At 51.1% G+C, this 15,739-nt stretch overlaps 2 protein-coding genes across 7 annotated transcripts in view; one reads left to right on the top strand and one right to left on the bottom strand.

The window, feature by feature from the left end:
• RAPGEF1 (Rap guanine nucleotide exchange factor 1) overlaps nucleotides 1–3,901 on the bottom strand; it is an 80,606-nt gene extending 76,705 nt beyond the window's left edge. For 2 of the 6 annotated variants that reach the window (XM_079324623.1, XM_079324622.1), the window contains exon 1: nucleotides 3,606–3,900. In XM_079324623.1, the coding sequence (XP_079180749.1) occupies nucleotides 3,606–3,630 (25 nt within the window). In that variant the 5' untranslated portion in view covers nucleotides 3,631–3,900. Of the gene's footprint in view, nucleotides 1–3,605 lie in introns of all 6 variants that reach the window. The other 4 variants (XM_079324624.1, XM_079324621.1, XM_079324625.1 and 1 more) reach the window with 4 other exon arrangements.
• PRRT1B (proline rich transmembrane protein 1B) overlaps nucleotides 1–15,739 on the top strand; it is a 424,933-nt gene that overhangs the window by 81,175 nt on the left and 328,019 nt on the right. The gene's annotated exons all lie outside the window — the stretch shown is intronic.

The raw sequence follows: 15,739 nt of genomic DNA, 5'->3' as shown, positions 1-15,739 counted from the left end.
CTGCCTAGTAACCCACCTAAGCATGACAGACAGAGAAACTGCATAAAACTGTACAGGTATATAAAACAGGCAGGCTGATTTCCATAAAATGATCCAAGACACGATGACAGTTCAAAATATACCCTCTGCAAAAACAAAATCTCCAGGAAACTTCACGTTAGTATAAAAACATTCATAGATGAACAACTCAGAATCACATAAACTGGCATGAAGGACTCCAGACAGAATATTAAATTCCTACAAAGATGGGAATAATGTGACCTCCTGAATTGCTTCTTCAATTTTGTCATTTTCTTAAGAAGAGTTCTCCTGGGATTACCCCTAGGTGTTTATCTCACCCAAGGGTGAGAATTTGAGGTGAATTTGCTCATCAGGCAAGTGCTTATGAGTAAAAGGTAAAGCCAACAGTGTTTTTGGAATAAACACATCCCACTGGGTCCTGAGCAGAACAGAGATGACTGCCAGCACTCCAGGTAGCTAACACCTGAAACAGCTCTCTCAAGAAACCTTTAGCAGGCAGCTGTTGGAAAACCAAGTTCACAAGGGAAATGAAAACCTTGAAAGAAATAAGACTAAGAGTGAAAACACCAAGTAGAACAAACCTTCAAAATATGGCACCCACATGTTTTTGGTTTTAATAAAAGGGCATTTTTGAATGGACTTGTTTCCTGACAAGGTTTTCAGAGCTGATGGTGTCTAATTCTTCCCTTACTCTCCCTGAATGATGCAGAGCAGCTGAATTCCCTGCAGCACGTAATCCATCAGGTAAATAAAAACAGGAATTTGTGCATCACCATGGTAACAGGAAAGCCAAGCAGAATCTGTGACCTTCTCTGCTCTTTCTTGGCATCCCTATTTTGGATTTCACATCAAAAAGGGAGAGAGCAAATATTTTCTGAAAGTGAAGACAAAAAGTCACAGTTCTGGTGTAGAGAGAAGCCAGTGGCCATTCCTTCTCTTCAAGCCAAGGAGGGTTCTGCTTTGGAAAAGTGTCTGGAATTCTCCTGGTGGGAGCCTAACAAACCCCAAATACACCATCTTCTCCTCCACTAGCAGATGGCTGCCCTTCACTCCAAAGCAGAGCTCTGAATTGCTCTACAGTGACCCTTCTGATGATTAAACAGCAGCACTGAGAGGCTCCAGAGGGAACCCTGTCTGCTCTTCCTTCATGGACAGGATGGAAGCTGTTATCTCTAATCATTTATTATTGTTTTTATTGAGTGCCAACAAGGTGTTTCAGTTAAGGACACGGGCAGCAGATGTGTGAGGGTCTCTGGGGGTCTAACCCTGTAAGGGGTAACACATTTTTTCCAGCAGCCTGTCTAGATGGAGACATGAGTCAAACCAAAGCCCACCCCAAAGTTTGTCACCATGGCTTGTGACCAGGCAATAGTCTATTTTATTTATAGCGTAATGCATGAATTTCTGTCCCTGTAAGAAAAATAAATTCAAATGTACACACATGCATGGACCTTGGACCTCACAGCATTTGTTTCATGAGTCTGTATCCTTTGTTCTGCTACTGTGCACATTCTGACAAACATTACCCCCAATGGCTGTGGTATTAGAGGCTGTGTTTATTTGGTGACACTATTAACCAAACTGTTTGTGTCAATCAGAAGTTCAAACACTCAGAAACAGCAATGGAGACAATCCTGCTCTGGAACAGCTGGCTCCCAACCCTCCTGCCCTGCCTCTTCTCCTCCCATTTATATCTGGACTGGATTTTTTTTTTTTTTTAATATCCTTTCTAAAGAAATGAAAGTACAAGCAGCTGAAAGGACAGATTCCCAGATTTACAGTTTATCTTGTTCAGCAAATCATCACTATGATTGACCTCCACTAGAACAAATGTCTTTTCATCAGGGCTTCTCCCACTGCATCTTCCAACTGCACACTCACAGCACCAATCTGGGGATGAATCCTGCAAGATCCTTCAATTCTTCAGTGGCAGCTCAGGTCTCTACGTTGTGCAGGGTATTATTTTTATATGGTATTTTATTGATATTATATGGCATTTTATATGGTATTTATATTTATATGGTATTTCTTGGCCTCTCTGTTGTATTGTTTATGGAACTGTGCTGGGTTTGTGTGTGTCTCCAGAGTTACCTTCCTGTGCTTGAACTCCTCACACTGCCTCTCTGGTGTGGAGCTCTATTTACTATTCTCCCAGGGTTATTTACTGCACGCGAATAAACAAAACGTGATCACTTATTTATACGTCTGTAATTACTGTCTACAGTTACTAAATCCCAAGCCAAATTCACCTCCAAGCATAAACAAGTGGCAATTATTGCAGAGCTGGCCCGAGGTCTGTGTACTCTGCTAACACCTTCCTTGCTCGCTGGAGTAAGGGACGAGCAGGGAAAAGCCCAGCAGGAGCAAAGCTACGGTGAAAGGAGTGGGGCAGGGGATTAACCTGCGATATTTCTGGAGTAACATTTGTCCCCCGGGTGCTGCACACACACTTGTCAGACAGTAACTCAGCGCAGAGCTGGAAGCACGCCGAGGAGAAGCCGGCTCGGAGCACTCCAGGGTGGGATGAGCACAGAGAGAAGGCGATGCTGCCGACTTCACTCCTTGGGACCAGCATCATTCCTGCATCCCTGGCTGCTGTCCTGGGAAACCTGGATGCTCCCGCAGCCCTACCCGGGCTCTGCCCTGCGTTCCCCAGGAGGAGACAGCCCAGCTACTCGCCACAATGAAACACACGAAACAGCATCGATCTCTCGCTGCTAATTAAATGCAACATAATTAAACTACGTAACTTCGCTGCTTGATTCGCACAACACTAATTGAATCTTTAAGCGTACTACTCCCACTACAGAGAAAAACAGGGTCATTCAACCATCTAAAGTGACAACTGAGAAGCAGGCATGGCTCCAGCAGCACAGACAGACAATATGATCCGTGCTTGAGCGTTTCCTTGCAGAGTAGGAATCTCAGCATCCTCCCCTGGCTCTGGCTCTCATGAGCACCCCAGGCAGAGGGGAAGAGGGAGGAAAAATCCTGCAAGTTCCCTCTGACATTTGCCCACGGACTCATCTTTTCCCACCCCGCACCAACACCAGGAGAGGAAAGTTGGGAGAAGTTGAAATTAATCATTGAGCGTAGGCCCCAAAGCGCTGCAGCGCCCGGCTGCGCTGATGCTCGGCTACACGGCAAGGACGGAACGGGTGCAAGAACACAAAAATTAAAATAAAGGGGAAAAGAGGAAAACAGCGAGGAAAAAGGGAAACGCGGAGGAGACACAAAGCCCGAGGCAAACAGCGCCCGGGCAGCGCTGGACCAGCCCCGGGGGACGGGCAGAGCATCCATCCCCCGCGGCCCCGGGCCCAGCCCGGCCCGGCCCCGCTGCCGCCCGCGCTGTCAGGAGCCCCCGCGGAACCTCTCCGGGCTCGGGGGGCCCTGCCCGGCTCCCCCCGCCCCGCCGGGCCGCGCCAGGCCCGCGGCACCGCCGCAGCTCCCGCGGCTGCGGCTCCCGCGGCGGCTCCGGCTCCCGCGGCGGCTGCGGGCCCGCGGCGGCTCCGCGGGGCGGGCGGCGAGCGCGGCCGGCGCGGCGCGTCCCCTCCCGCGCTGCCCGCGGGCCTGCCGGCGCTCACCTGCTTTCTCGATCTTGCCGGACATGTCGGAGCCGGCGCTCGGCGCTCAGGCCCGGCGGCGCACGGAGCCGGCGCTCGGGGCTGCCGGGCTCCCGCTGCTGCCGGGCGCGATGCGGGAGCGGCTCCAGCGGCGGCCGTGGAGCAGCGCCCGCCCCCTGCCCGCTCCGCTCCGCTCCGCTCCGCGGGGCCGCGACGGGAAGGGGCGGCCCGGGGCTCCCGCCGCGCACGCCCAGCGCCCGGCGCCGCCTCCCGGCCGCACTGGGAACCGCGGGGCGGGGCCGGCGGCGGGGCGGGCACGGAACCGCCGCGGGCGGGGTGGCACCGGGTGGGATCGGGATCAGAGGGATGGAGGGATGGGATCGGGATGGGATCGGCATCATCGGGATGGCGGGATGGGATCGGGATCATCGGGATGGCGGGATGGGATCGGGATGGGATCGGCATCATCGGGATGGCGGGATGGGATCGGGATGGGATCGGCATCATCGGGATGGCGGGATGGGATCGGGATGGGATCGGGATCATAGGGATGGCGGGATGGGATCGGGATGGGATCGGGATGGAATCGGCATCATAGGGATGGGATCGGGATGGGATCGGGATCAGAGGGATGGCGGGATGGGATCGGGTTGGGATCGGGATCATAGGGATGGCGAGATGGGATCGGGATGGGATCAGCATCATCGGGATGGCGAGATGGGATCGGGATGGGATCGGCATCATAGGGATGGCGGGATGGGATCGGGATGGGATCGGCATCATAGGGATGGCGAGATGGGATCGGGGTGGGATCGGGATCATCGGGATGGGATCGGGGTGGGATCGGGATCATAGGGATGGCGGGATGGGATCGGGATGGGATCGGGATCATTGGGATGGCGAGATGGGATCGGGGTGGGATCGGGATCATCGGGATGGGATCGGGATCATAGGGATGGCGGGATGGGATCGGGGTGGGATCGGGATCATCGGGATGGGATCGGGGTGGGATCGGGATCATCGGGATGGGATCGGGATCGTGGGATGTCACCAGGATGGGCATCGGGATGGGCATCGGGGTCATCGGGATGGGCATCAGGATGGGCATCAGGATAGGATTGGGATCGCAGGATGGATATCAAGATCCCAACATCGGCATCGGGATCATCAGAATCATCGGGATGGGATTGGGATGGGCATCGGGATGGGATCTGTATCATCAGGATGGGATTGGGATAGGATCGGGATGGAATTGGTATAGCATCGTGGTGGGATTGGGATGGCATTGGGATCATCAGGATGGCATTGGGATGGAATTGGGATCATCGGGATCATGGGATAGGATCGGAATCCTGGCACGAGCATCAGAATCATCGGGATCACGGGATGGGATCAAAATGCCGGGACAGATGGATCAGGATCCCAGAATGAGGATCAGAACAGGGATGGGCATCAGAATTCTGAAATGATGATCAGAATCCCGGGATGGGCATCAGAATCCTGAAATGAGGATAAGAATATGGGGATGGGGATCAGAATCCTGAAATGAGGATCAGAATATGGGGATGGGCATCAGAATCCTGAAATGAGGATCAGAATAGTGGGATGGGGATCAGGATCCAGGTCTGGCTGGAGGGACCGAGCGGATCGGTCAGTCCCACCTCCTGCTCTGCCCCTGCTCCAACACCCTCAGCTCCCTGCCTGCCACCCCAAGCACACACTGACTTTAATCTGAGCCCAGGGAGCAGTGGCAGCTCCCTGGGGACAAGTGGCTTCACTCCAGAGGGACGTGACAGCAGAGCCCGGGGCATGGAGGGCTCCAAGCAATAATAAAATAATTATGGTCTTATTTGAAAATGAACTCATTTCTACAACCTAATTAGGGACAAACATCACAACAATGACTTGCAGGTAGCCCTGTGCTATGGGCCAATAAATCTGGAGCCTGGTGAACTGTCAGAGACTGTTTATTTCCCTTATCAACTAAATCATTCACGAGGCTGCTATTTCTGTAAGCTTTCCACACAACTTTGAAAGTGACTTCATGAGCCTGTTTAAACATCTCACACACCCAGGGCTCACCAGAATGTATAGGAGGAAATATCTAAGAGGCAGAGTATGCATTTTTCACTCATTATTTTTTTCGTTGAGAGGCTTGTGGGGAATTCCTGAACACATTTGCTTAATAAACCCAATAAAAAAAAAAATAAAAAAAAAAAAAAAAAAAAAAAAAAAAAAAAAAAAAAAAAAAAAAAGAAAGGTTCAGGTAGAGGTTTTCCTCTGGCTCGCACAGATGTAGATGGTGGCTGTTGTATCCAGGCTGAGCTGTGCTGACTCACTCGGATTAGTGAGCAGTAGTAACGAGGAGCTGCAGCGGGTGATGCTAATGAGAGCAGACCCGACTGGGAGCACGCACAGGAAGCAGACAGATGAAGTAACAAGCTGCTATTCTTACACCCTCCCATTTTCAGGCTCGGGCAAGGCAGAAGCGTGTGTTCAATAATGTGAGATATGAGCAGAACAGCTACTAAATTGGAAGGTCTTTTCATAGTCTCTGATATAAAAAGCCCCGTTGTGCCCATGATGTGTTGCCTTCCGGGGGATGCTGGAGTTTCTCTTGTGGTTTCTGCATTAAGATGTAACTCACAGCGCTGGGAAAACCTGATGCTTCTAAATATCCCCTGGAGTCAGCTGGGGAAAAACAACCTCCGAGCTGATTGTGTCCATCTGAGTGTGTTGTTAAGGGCAGAGCTGTGGCCAGGAGAGCAGGAGGAGATCTCTGAAGAGAAATATCATTTTTCAGGCTGTTACAGAGCAGTGTGAGATCCCAGAGGGATGGATCCTGCAGCACGTTTGGACAGAGAGAAAGGGATGGCAGTAGCTGGTCGCCTTCAAGAGGGAGCAAAGCTGAAACACCCTACAAAGAGCCGCATTTTCAAGTGCTGATGCTGCATCAGGAAAAATAAATTAAGAATATATTAGGTACCTGCTTTGTTATCGGATGAGAGCGCAGTGCTAAAGTTCACCTTACAGCCAGAGATGTGCCAGATGTGGGGACAACATCTGGAGCCTCCTCCCCCAAATATTTCTTCGCTGGGAGAAACTCCCTGGCACAACCTGCCAGGAGCGCTCAGCACATGGTAAAACCCCCGGCTGGAGGCTGCCCCGGGGGTCTGACAGCACCTAGGGAAGGCAGCAGACACCAGTGCAGCCCCACAGGGTCATTTCCTGCACTGAGTCACTGGGGTGCACAACTGACCCTCCGGACGGGGGAAATTGTGCAAGAAGCCGAGGAGCCGGAGCTGCGCGGTTGAAGAGCGCTCCTGCCCTCTAGTGAGGGCTCAGCCCAAATCCTGAGCTGTTCCCATCCCAACCCTGCTCTCCCCATCCCCTCTGGTTTGTGGCATCAGGGCTCAGGTCCTGCTGTGTCTGTCCCTGCAGAGGTGGCGGCCGTTCACCCCAAAAAACGCTGTGCGAGTGGGCTTAACAGCAGGGTATAAATGGGATTATTTAGGGGAATGCAGTTTAACCAACTCTTGCTGCCTTCTGAACCAGCACTGGCTGATAACATCACTGCTCAGGATTGTTGCAGTGTGATTAAGACTCCAAAACTCACTGAAAAACATTATCCAATGTGCACGAAGACCCCCCAAGTGACAAACACAGCACGGAGACCCCATGTGCCCCATCCCTGCTCAACCTGCAGGTGGAAAGTTTTGCCACTGGGAAGAAGTGAAAAAAAAAATAATATTAGAAGCAACTAAAGCAGAAGGGCAAGATTCTCACCTCCTGTTAATGGCTGCAATTCCTCTGAGGTCTTCAGAGGTGGAAAAAATAGGAGTAGGATGCCAGTGTGGTGGAGGAGAGGAATTTTTGGGGAAAGGAGATGACAGCACAATCATGGGGGACACACTCTGGGTGAGAGATTCAGAGGAGAGATGCAGGAAAGAACGGAGCTTTGTGTCAGTCCCCTGGAAAATATACGTGGTGTGAGCTGCATCAGAGTTCATATGAGCAAAAAAAAGGCAAATGAGAGACACTGATTTTGGGCAAATCACCACTTTCACCTGGAGGAAGGGTCAGCATTCAGGATTTTTCTGCACAGCAGCTGACAGTATCTGGCTGGAGCTGTGTGACCCCAGTGCTGCGTGTGAAAGTGAGGAACAAGTTATTTTATTTTATTTTTTATTTTTTATTTTTTATTTTAATTTTAATTTTTATTTGTATTTTTATTTTTTTTTTATATTTTTATTGCTGATGGTCTGGGCACATTGTAACTGTTCCCCCGTGCATCCCCCGTGCCCCTGGGGCTGGTCCCCCCGAGGGGTCTCACCCTGCCGAGCCCCGGGGGGAGTTTCCCCTGATTCTCCCATTCCGACCCACAATTCTCAGGATTTTCTGGCAGCTTATTCCTTTTAAAAAGGCCAGATTTGGGTGCTGGCTCTAGAGGGCAGCAGATGCCGGCACATGGGGCTGGGGGCAGCGCCGGCGCCCCCCGAGCCGGGGGAAGCGCCCGCAGAGAGGGAGAGCAGCGAGCCCCGAGGGGCGATCCCAGGGTGCTCCCCAAAGGGAGCTGTGCTCTGTCTGCAGCGCTATGGAGCCATAGAATCATGGAATGGTCCGGTTGGAAGGGACTCTTAAAGGTAATTTAGTTCCAAACTCCCTGAAATGAGCAGGGACACTTATCCCTATCCCAGGCTGCTCCAGCCCCATCCAGCCTGGCCTTGGGCACTGCCAGGGATCCAGGAGCAGCCACGGCTTCTCTGGAAATCTGTGCCAGGGCCTGCCCACCCTCACTCTAAAGAATTCCTTCCTCATATGTAATCTAAATTAACCATCTTTCAGTTTAAAGCCATTACCCCTTGTCCTATTGCAACATCCCAACCTTGAAATACCTTGATCCCTTCCCTGCTTGGTCACAGACCTCTGCTTTGTTGTTTCATTTTGTTCTCCAGACAAATCTCCACTCCAAGATCAACAAACCCATTGGGTATCTGGGGTGGGTCACTCAATATTTCAGGGCTCCCCATCTGTAAAACACCAACAGCCAGGTGGGCAGGAGGGCAGAGCCTCAGGTCACTGGGACTAGGGGATTAATAAAAAAAAATATAAATTGCACTTTCACATATTCTGTTAAAGTGGCAGCTTAAAGTAAAGCTTTTGATGTCTTTTTCTCAGTCTTTTGTGAAAAGAAGTAAATAGGGAAAAAAATTGTTGGCTTCACGCTGCCACAAGAGGATGAGGTGGATCTGAGGAGGGACGCTGAGAAGAACCCCAGCCCCTGGAATTATTAAAAACTGGGAGAGAGATTAAACAGCTTATGACAAACCCTTTGTACATTTAAAGTAATTAGGAAGGTGAGGGTGGAAGGAGAAAAGGCTCTAAAGGTTCTTTCTCTGGTTTAATCTTTTCCCTCTACTGGGGACTATATTTCACAGTGGAAACATAAGCATGTGAATCACAATACATCCTGGCTAACAAGGTGTCTGGCACTCCAAGGTGTTTCTGCCAGCACCTCCTCAGTGGTCAGACGTCTGTCTGTCGTTTCACCTCCCCACACCTGGATCTGCACACCCATGGCTCATCCTCCTGGGGCTCACTGGCACCGTGGCAGCTGATGAATAAAGATCTTTGCTGTGCATGGCTGGAGCTCGGCTGCTGACTTTGCTGACCACACCCTGGCCCATCTGTGCTGCCTCTAACAGTAAAAGCAGCTCTGAGCAGGGTCTCTCAAACCTGCCCTGACCCTTCTGTGAGGGCAGAACTGGTGGGAAGATGGGAAGACCCCCCCCTCCTTTCAGAGGAAGGGTACCTTAGGCAGTCCTTTCCTTGCAGATAATGAGGGCATCTTCCCAGGGACACAGATGGCCCCAAGCCCATCCCTTTTGGATGGCTTGGACATGCCCCAGTGCCACGCTGCCACAGACCTTGGCCAGCCCCTGGCACTGAGCAGGCAGAGCACAGGAAGGTTTGCTGCCCTGTGGCACAGGCTGCTGGATAACCAGGACTGTGGGAAACAACCTTAGACTCTGCCTGCTGCAACTGAGCTCTTCCTTCATCTGAAGCATCACTACCAGCCACTGCTGAAGATGGAACTCCAGGAGATGGACACATTTCTGTGGCAAACTCTCCCTTTCAATCAGAAGATGTCCTGCTGCTCCTTCTGCCAGCAAAGAGTGGAGGAGCTCCACATCCAGAGCTGCTTCATTGCAATGCAGTTCCCATCCAGCTCTGGATGAGGGAGACAACTCACCATAAAGCCAAGGGGTGTTCAGGAAGGACAGGATGGAGGGGCCCAATTTAGAGCACCAGAAGCAAGCCCAGCTCATGCACAAGCCCTCTTTAAAACCTATCTTTTCTGTCAGGTCATTCTCCATGGACAAATGACCCTTCCTGCCTCACACTACAGAGCCAGCAGATGCTGAAGGTGAACCAAGTCACTCCCTGCAGGAAAGAGGGAAACGAAAATGAATCAAAAAAGGAAATCAAAATCAATATTACAAAGTCAAATAATAAAAATTGTGTTATGGAAACAAAGGTCACCCAGGGAAAAATGTAATTGGACGTGACAGCCTAGATTTCCCCTCCCTGCCAGCCCCAGGTGGGGAGACCTTGTGCCCAAGCCAAAGTGTCACCTGGCCATGATGCTGAAGCTCCACACGCTCTGCACAGCTGACAGCAGCTGCAGGAAGGATGGGGGAGAGAAACCTGGGGGAGCTGCAGGCAGCTGTGGTCTGAAATAGCAGAGGTCTTGCAGGGCAGGAATGAGCTGTGCTGGCAAATCCACCTGGGGAGCCCAGCAGTGAACAAAGGAGCCTGTGGCAGGTCAGGAGAGAGATGTGCTGAGTGCTGAGGCTGCAGGAGATGCAGGATTGGGAAAGGCAGTGCTGCCTCTGAGCAGAGAGCACGGCACAGAGGGAATGTGCTTGCTGCCAGGGCTAAAAGGGAACTTGGGGCAGGCTGGCCCCTCTGTGCCTCAGTTTCCCTCTTTGTAAAATGGCCCTTTCACCTTTGCAATTAGGCAGGAAAGGCACAGACACATCTGGATCTCACTAATGAGCACAGCAGCCACCCTGGCAGCTGGAATGAACATGAACCAGCAATTCTCACCCAGCCCCTCCAAGGTCCCTCTCGTGCAGGGTGACAAACTTCAGTGTCTCATGCAAATCTTCATTTTGGCCCTCCTGGCCTTGAAGGAGGGACTGACTGACCCTCATCTTGCTCCCATTTTGCTGCACAAGCCCTGACACATTTCAGAGAAAATTGTAAAGGTGGGGCACATCCCTCAGATAAACTTCAAACCATTATTCCTCACCCACAGCACTTCTCTTCATCATCAAGCTGGTGCTGATGGGTTGTTTGGTGTAGTTTTTATTCCTTCCTTCCTTTATTTTATTCTATTTTTAAACTTGCCCTCCTGATTTCTCCTGGGAATTTATGTTGGATTCTTTTTATTATTACTTTCTGTCTTTCTTTCTTATTTTTTTGTTTTCTTTTGCACAAAGTCAGCAGCAGGGAGATAAACTTCCCATCAAGTCCATTTGCCAACAAAGCTTTCTTTAGCACAACAGATAATAGGAAAGCAAAATGAATGCTCTGGCTGGACATGACATTTCCAGCACCATGGTGACCATGGCATTGCTCTCTGTCCCCCTGCAGCTGGCCCAAGGGTGACCTTCAGCCCCATGAAATGCTGATTTCTTTATCAGCTCAGAGCCTGCCTACCTGGGCTGGGGGATCCCACTGCAGGAGCTGGAGCTTCTCCATTCTTTGCCAGCCCCATCTCAGCAATCTCCTCTCCAACTGCTTTTCTCAGCTTTGTCACCATGTTTTTGGCCTTCAGAGCTTCCCTGCAGGATGTGCTTTTTGGGGGATGTTTCCTGCATGCTTAGGGGGCAGCTGGGTTTAACCAAGGAATAAGAAGAGAGAAAAAAAAAATCACTCACCCTTCAGTACAATTAGCATGGGACTAAATCCTGATATCTCCACATCTTAAAGGGGGACAGGGTTTAGCTCAGTTTCTGATAAAATTGACATTGCTGTGGTCAGGATGGCAGAAACCTCAGCATGCAGCACATTTCAGATGGACATCAAGACTCATCTCCTTGTGGCTGAAAGGGGAGAACAATAACCCCTCAGCAAGCTGGAAAAGCAGTAAAAGCCAAACTTGAAGGAAATCCAAGGGATAAAATCAGGGAATCTGCCCAGCTGCCTTCCAATAACAACAAAAAAAACCCACTTATTTTAATAACAGTAATAACAATAGTAATAATAATAATACTAGTAATAATAATAGTAATAAATTAAAAAGTATCCAGGTGAGCTGGATGAGTGGGAAGAACCCCTTGGCAAGGAGTTTTCATCCCCTGAGACCCCCAAGAGCAGGACACAAAGAGAAGGCAGTGGGGAGCCCTGGCTGCCACCCCTTGGGATTACAGGATCTCCTGAGGACACAAATAATTTTGCATCAATTGGGCCACCTCCCCAGTTAAAGGGCAGCAGAGCTGCTGTGACTTTATAAACTTCACCTTCAGCAGAGTCTGCTCATCACCCCATCATCTCAGCCAGGATGGAGCAGAAATGGAAAAGATCCAAAGAATTGCAACAAATAGTATCAATAATCCATGAGAAGAGATTAAAAAGACTTAGGGCTATTTCGTTTCAGGACAAGAGGGGATGGGATAGAGGTGACGACAAGGAAGGCATGGCAGAGGCATACAAAGCACTGCCTAGGGTACAGGGGGTGGCTGGGAGCACAAATTTGCCCCTGCAGCACCAGGACAGGCAATGCAGTCAGAGCAGAGGACCTCTCAAAGCAAGGACAGGCAGAGCTGCAGGGTGCCCTGCATGAAGATTCACTGAACGTGGAGTTCAGCAGGATCTACAATGCCAGTGGGCACAAACTGGAACAGCAGTGCTTGCCAGGATTAAATTTAATATCTACACACTGTCTTGCCCAGGATTATGTACCTCTGGGGTCTCTGGCATGGACTGTGCTGAAGTCAGGACAGTGGGGTGGGGATATAAACCTCTGGGGGTAATTCCTGTACCTTCAATGTTAAATAGCCCCAGGACTGGCCTAGAGCTACTGATGGGGAAACAGGAGCTGGATGTCAGCATCTGCCTGGAATAGATCCCACAAGCATCCTTGAGGGACTGGGCTGTGAGATGAGAGAAGCTCTTTTGAGGACCTATAAAAAGAGAAACAGTGAATAATCACTGTCATCTACGAGGTGTCCTTCATCTTGGACCTGAGAGTGAGAGCCTGAGCCTGGGGAAACTGAGGCACCAACAGCTCTCCCTCCCAGAGCTGCACATCTCCGTGAATGCAGGGGATGTCAGCAGGGGACAGAGAAAGGAAGGCAGGTTATGAATTCAGGGTGAGGTGGGTGCCCAGGGAGGGTCAGGGGATGGAGGGAAGGATGCTGGGGGGCTCCTGCAGCCCCTGCTGGGTTGGTTTGTCCCCCTGCCCCTGCCAGCACCCCAGGGCTGGGTGGGACAGGGGGGTCTGCACAGCCCAGCTGACCCTGGGTGACACTGGTGGCACCAGCAGGAGCAGGGACAGGTCACCTCTGGCTGAGGTGATGGACAACAGGAGCAGCTGAGATCCACATGGTTTGTTTGGAGGGTTTTGCTGGTAAGAAGCCCAAAGCAGAGGAGCTGTCAGGAGGCTGGTGACATTTATGAAGTATTAATCCCTGTGTGTCACTCCCCAGCCTGTTGGACAGTGCCTCTGTGCTGCTCAGGACAGTGTTTGTTTCAGGGAATTGCTGGTTATTTTTCCCCCCAGTCACCTTTTCTACTTTCTCCTCCTCCTCCTGTCCCACAGCTGCTCTCCCCTCCCAAATTTACCACATGGTTTGCTTTGATCATCCTCTCCCTCCCTCTTACCCCAAGCCCTCAGCTTCTCCCCAGACACAATCCCCAGTGCTGTCTCTGCCAGCTCAGCCCTATTTCATCTTTAAATGAGGCTTTAAAGACTCTTTACAGGGGAAGAAACAAATATTCCTCCTCACAGCACCCCGTGGATTCCCTGCCAGCCCAGCCCAGCCCAGCCTGGAGGCTCCTGGTCACCACACATGGTGACACCACCGTGACAACTTCTGTTGCTCAGCCGCCCTCAGGGAAGAAAAAATGAGCAACTGTAGCTTTAAAACAAAGATTAGATGCAATTTTTTTCCCCCTCTCTCCCTCCCTTTCTCTCTCCTTTTTTAAAGGGAACTTGTCAAGGTTTCTATCAATAATAGATAATGGTGCATCACTCTGGCAGGTTACACCCTCCGGCTGTTTTGATATTTTCCACAGAATTTGTCAGCAATCTTACGGCAAAGGAGGGCTGGGGGAAGGGTGCAGAGGGGGGGGAGAGGCCTCATTAATTTTTTGTCATTTGCATTCCTGCTGCTAAATAATGTATTGATTGCTCTTTCTCTCTCCCTCTTTAATTCTCTCTTCTGCAGTGTCTCGCAGCCCGTGGCCCTCACTCGGTGACAGATGAGTTTGTCAGAGGCACCAGACAGCTTGTGCTGCCCAGGACCAGCCTGGGAGAGCTCAATGTGACCCTGGCACACGAGCCACAGGCTGGTGACACCAGCTCCTGGCAGGGGGACACCGAGCTGAGACATCCCAGTCTGTGCCTGGGACTCAGCTCCACAGCAGCTCCTGCAGCTCAGGAGGGCAGGACAGGAGCACAGAGCTCCCAGGACAGGAGCACAGAGCTCCCAGGACACCTGGATGTCCCCAGGGGAGGGATTGTCAAAAAGCTGAGGGGTGGCAGCAATGCACAGCCAGGGAAACCATCACCCTGCCCTGCCCTGCTCACGGGATCTGCAGGAAGGAGCCACTGGAAAAGCCAACATGGGCAGCTCTGAGAGCAGGAAACTGGAGATGCTGAGAGGATTTTGGTCTCCTAACTTCAGGAATCTGCTTCTCTGTCCCTTCCACAGACCAAGGCCCTGGCAGACACAATTGAGGTCCTTTGAGCTGGCAGCTGAGCTAAAGAAGAACTTGCACATGATTTGGGCTTTGCTTATCTTAATGTGGCTTGGCTTCTCTTTTAATTAATAAATACTTAATTACATAGTTAATATTTTAATATTTCCTTTTAAAAACATCTGATTTAATGGAATTACTGCCAGCTATTTGTTTTGTATGACTTTTATGTTTATTTTCCTCTTTTACTCCTCGTTTTCCCCTCCAACCCACTGCTCTAATCCCTGAAGCTCCCATTGATCTTTGATACTGGAAATCAGGAGGAAATTCATTAGAAATTGCTTCTGGAAACTTCCAGGCTTTCAGCTGAAATGCAGTGTTGCCCTTGGTGCTGCCATCCACCAGCCCGAGGTGTTAATGTGGGTTATTGGCACTCAGGTACCTCTCTGCAAAGGTACCAGCCCCTGGGGAGAGGAGGAGAGGGGATGGAAGATTGTTGGGGGGGAGGTGGGACAAAGGGACACCCTCAAGGTCATCCCCAAAGATGGGAGAACCCTGAGCCTGTGTTTGCCTTCCAAACCTGCAGAGGCTGTGTCAGGAGCAGCTCACCTGCAGCCAGGTGAGGATGGAGGAGCTGTGGGGGTGATGGATGTGACCTGCAGCAGTGACAGCTCCTCTCTGCTCCCCTCAGCCCTTGGCTCTTTGCTCCAGCCCTGCACACGGTGGGTGGATGCACTGAGAATCACCAAAATAAAGCAGCTATTGCTTCCTGCATCCCCTTCCTCTTTCCTTTCCTGTCTCCCTGCTCAGGCAGCCCCTCTGCCTCTCAGCCAGCACACCTGATCCCCCAGGTGCAGCCCAAAGCAGCATTGCCCCAGCACAGGTGAGCTGTGCCTTACCTGGGGTGGGAGATCCCCTCCCCTCTGGGGCAGCCCACGGTGGGGAAGGTGGTGTGGAAACTCCACAGTGATCTCCAGCCTGTTGGGATAATAAAACAAATAAACACAGGAGTTATAGCCAAGGCACTTGGGGTACCATAAAACAGGCTAAAAGCAAATACAGCATTGTTAATCCATCATAAAATAACAGCCTCTCACAATCCTGAATGCATCAAAAACCAACGAGAGACCAGCAGGGTCACAACTCACTGGGGGCTGTGTGCAGTGTGGAGCAGGGCTGGGAAACAAACCCCAGGGGCTGGATCAGGACTCCAGGAGCTCCAACCT

Source organism: Erithacus rubecula, assembly GCF_903797595.1.
Source record: "Erithacus rubecula genome assembly, chromosome: 21".
NCBI classification, from domain to species: Eukaryota; Metazoa; Chordata; class Aves; order Passeriformes; family Muscicapidae; genus Erithacus; species Erithacus rubecula.
This window is presented reverse-complemented; position numbering and strand designations above follow the sequence as displayed.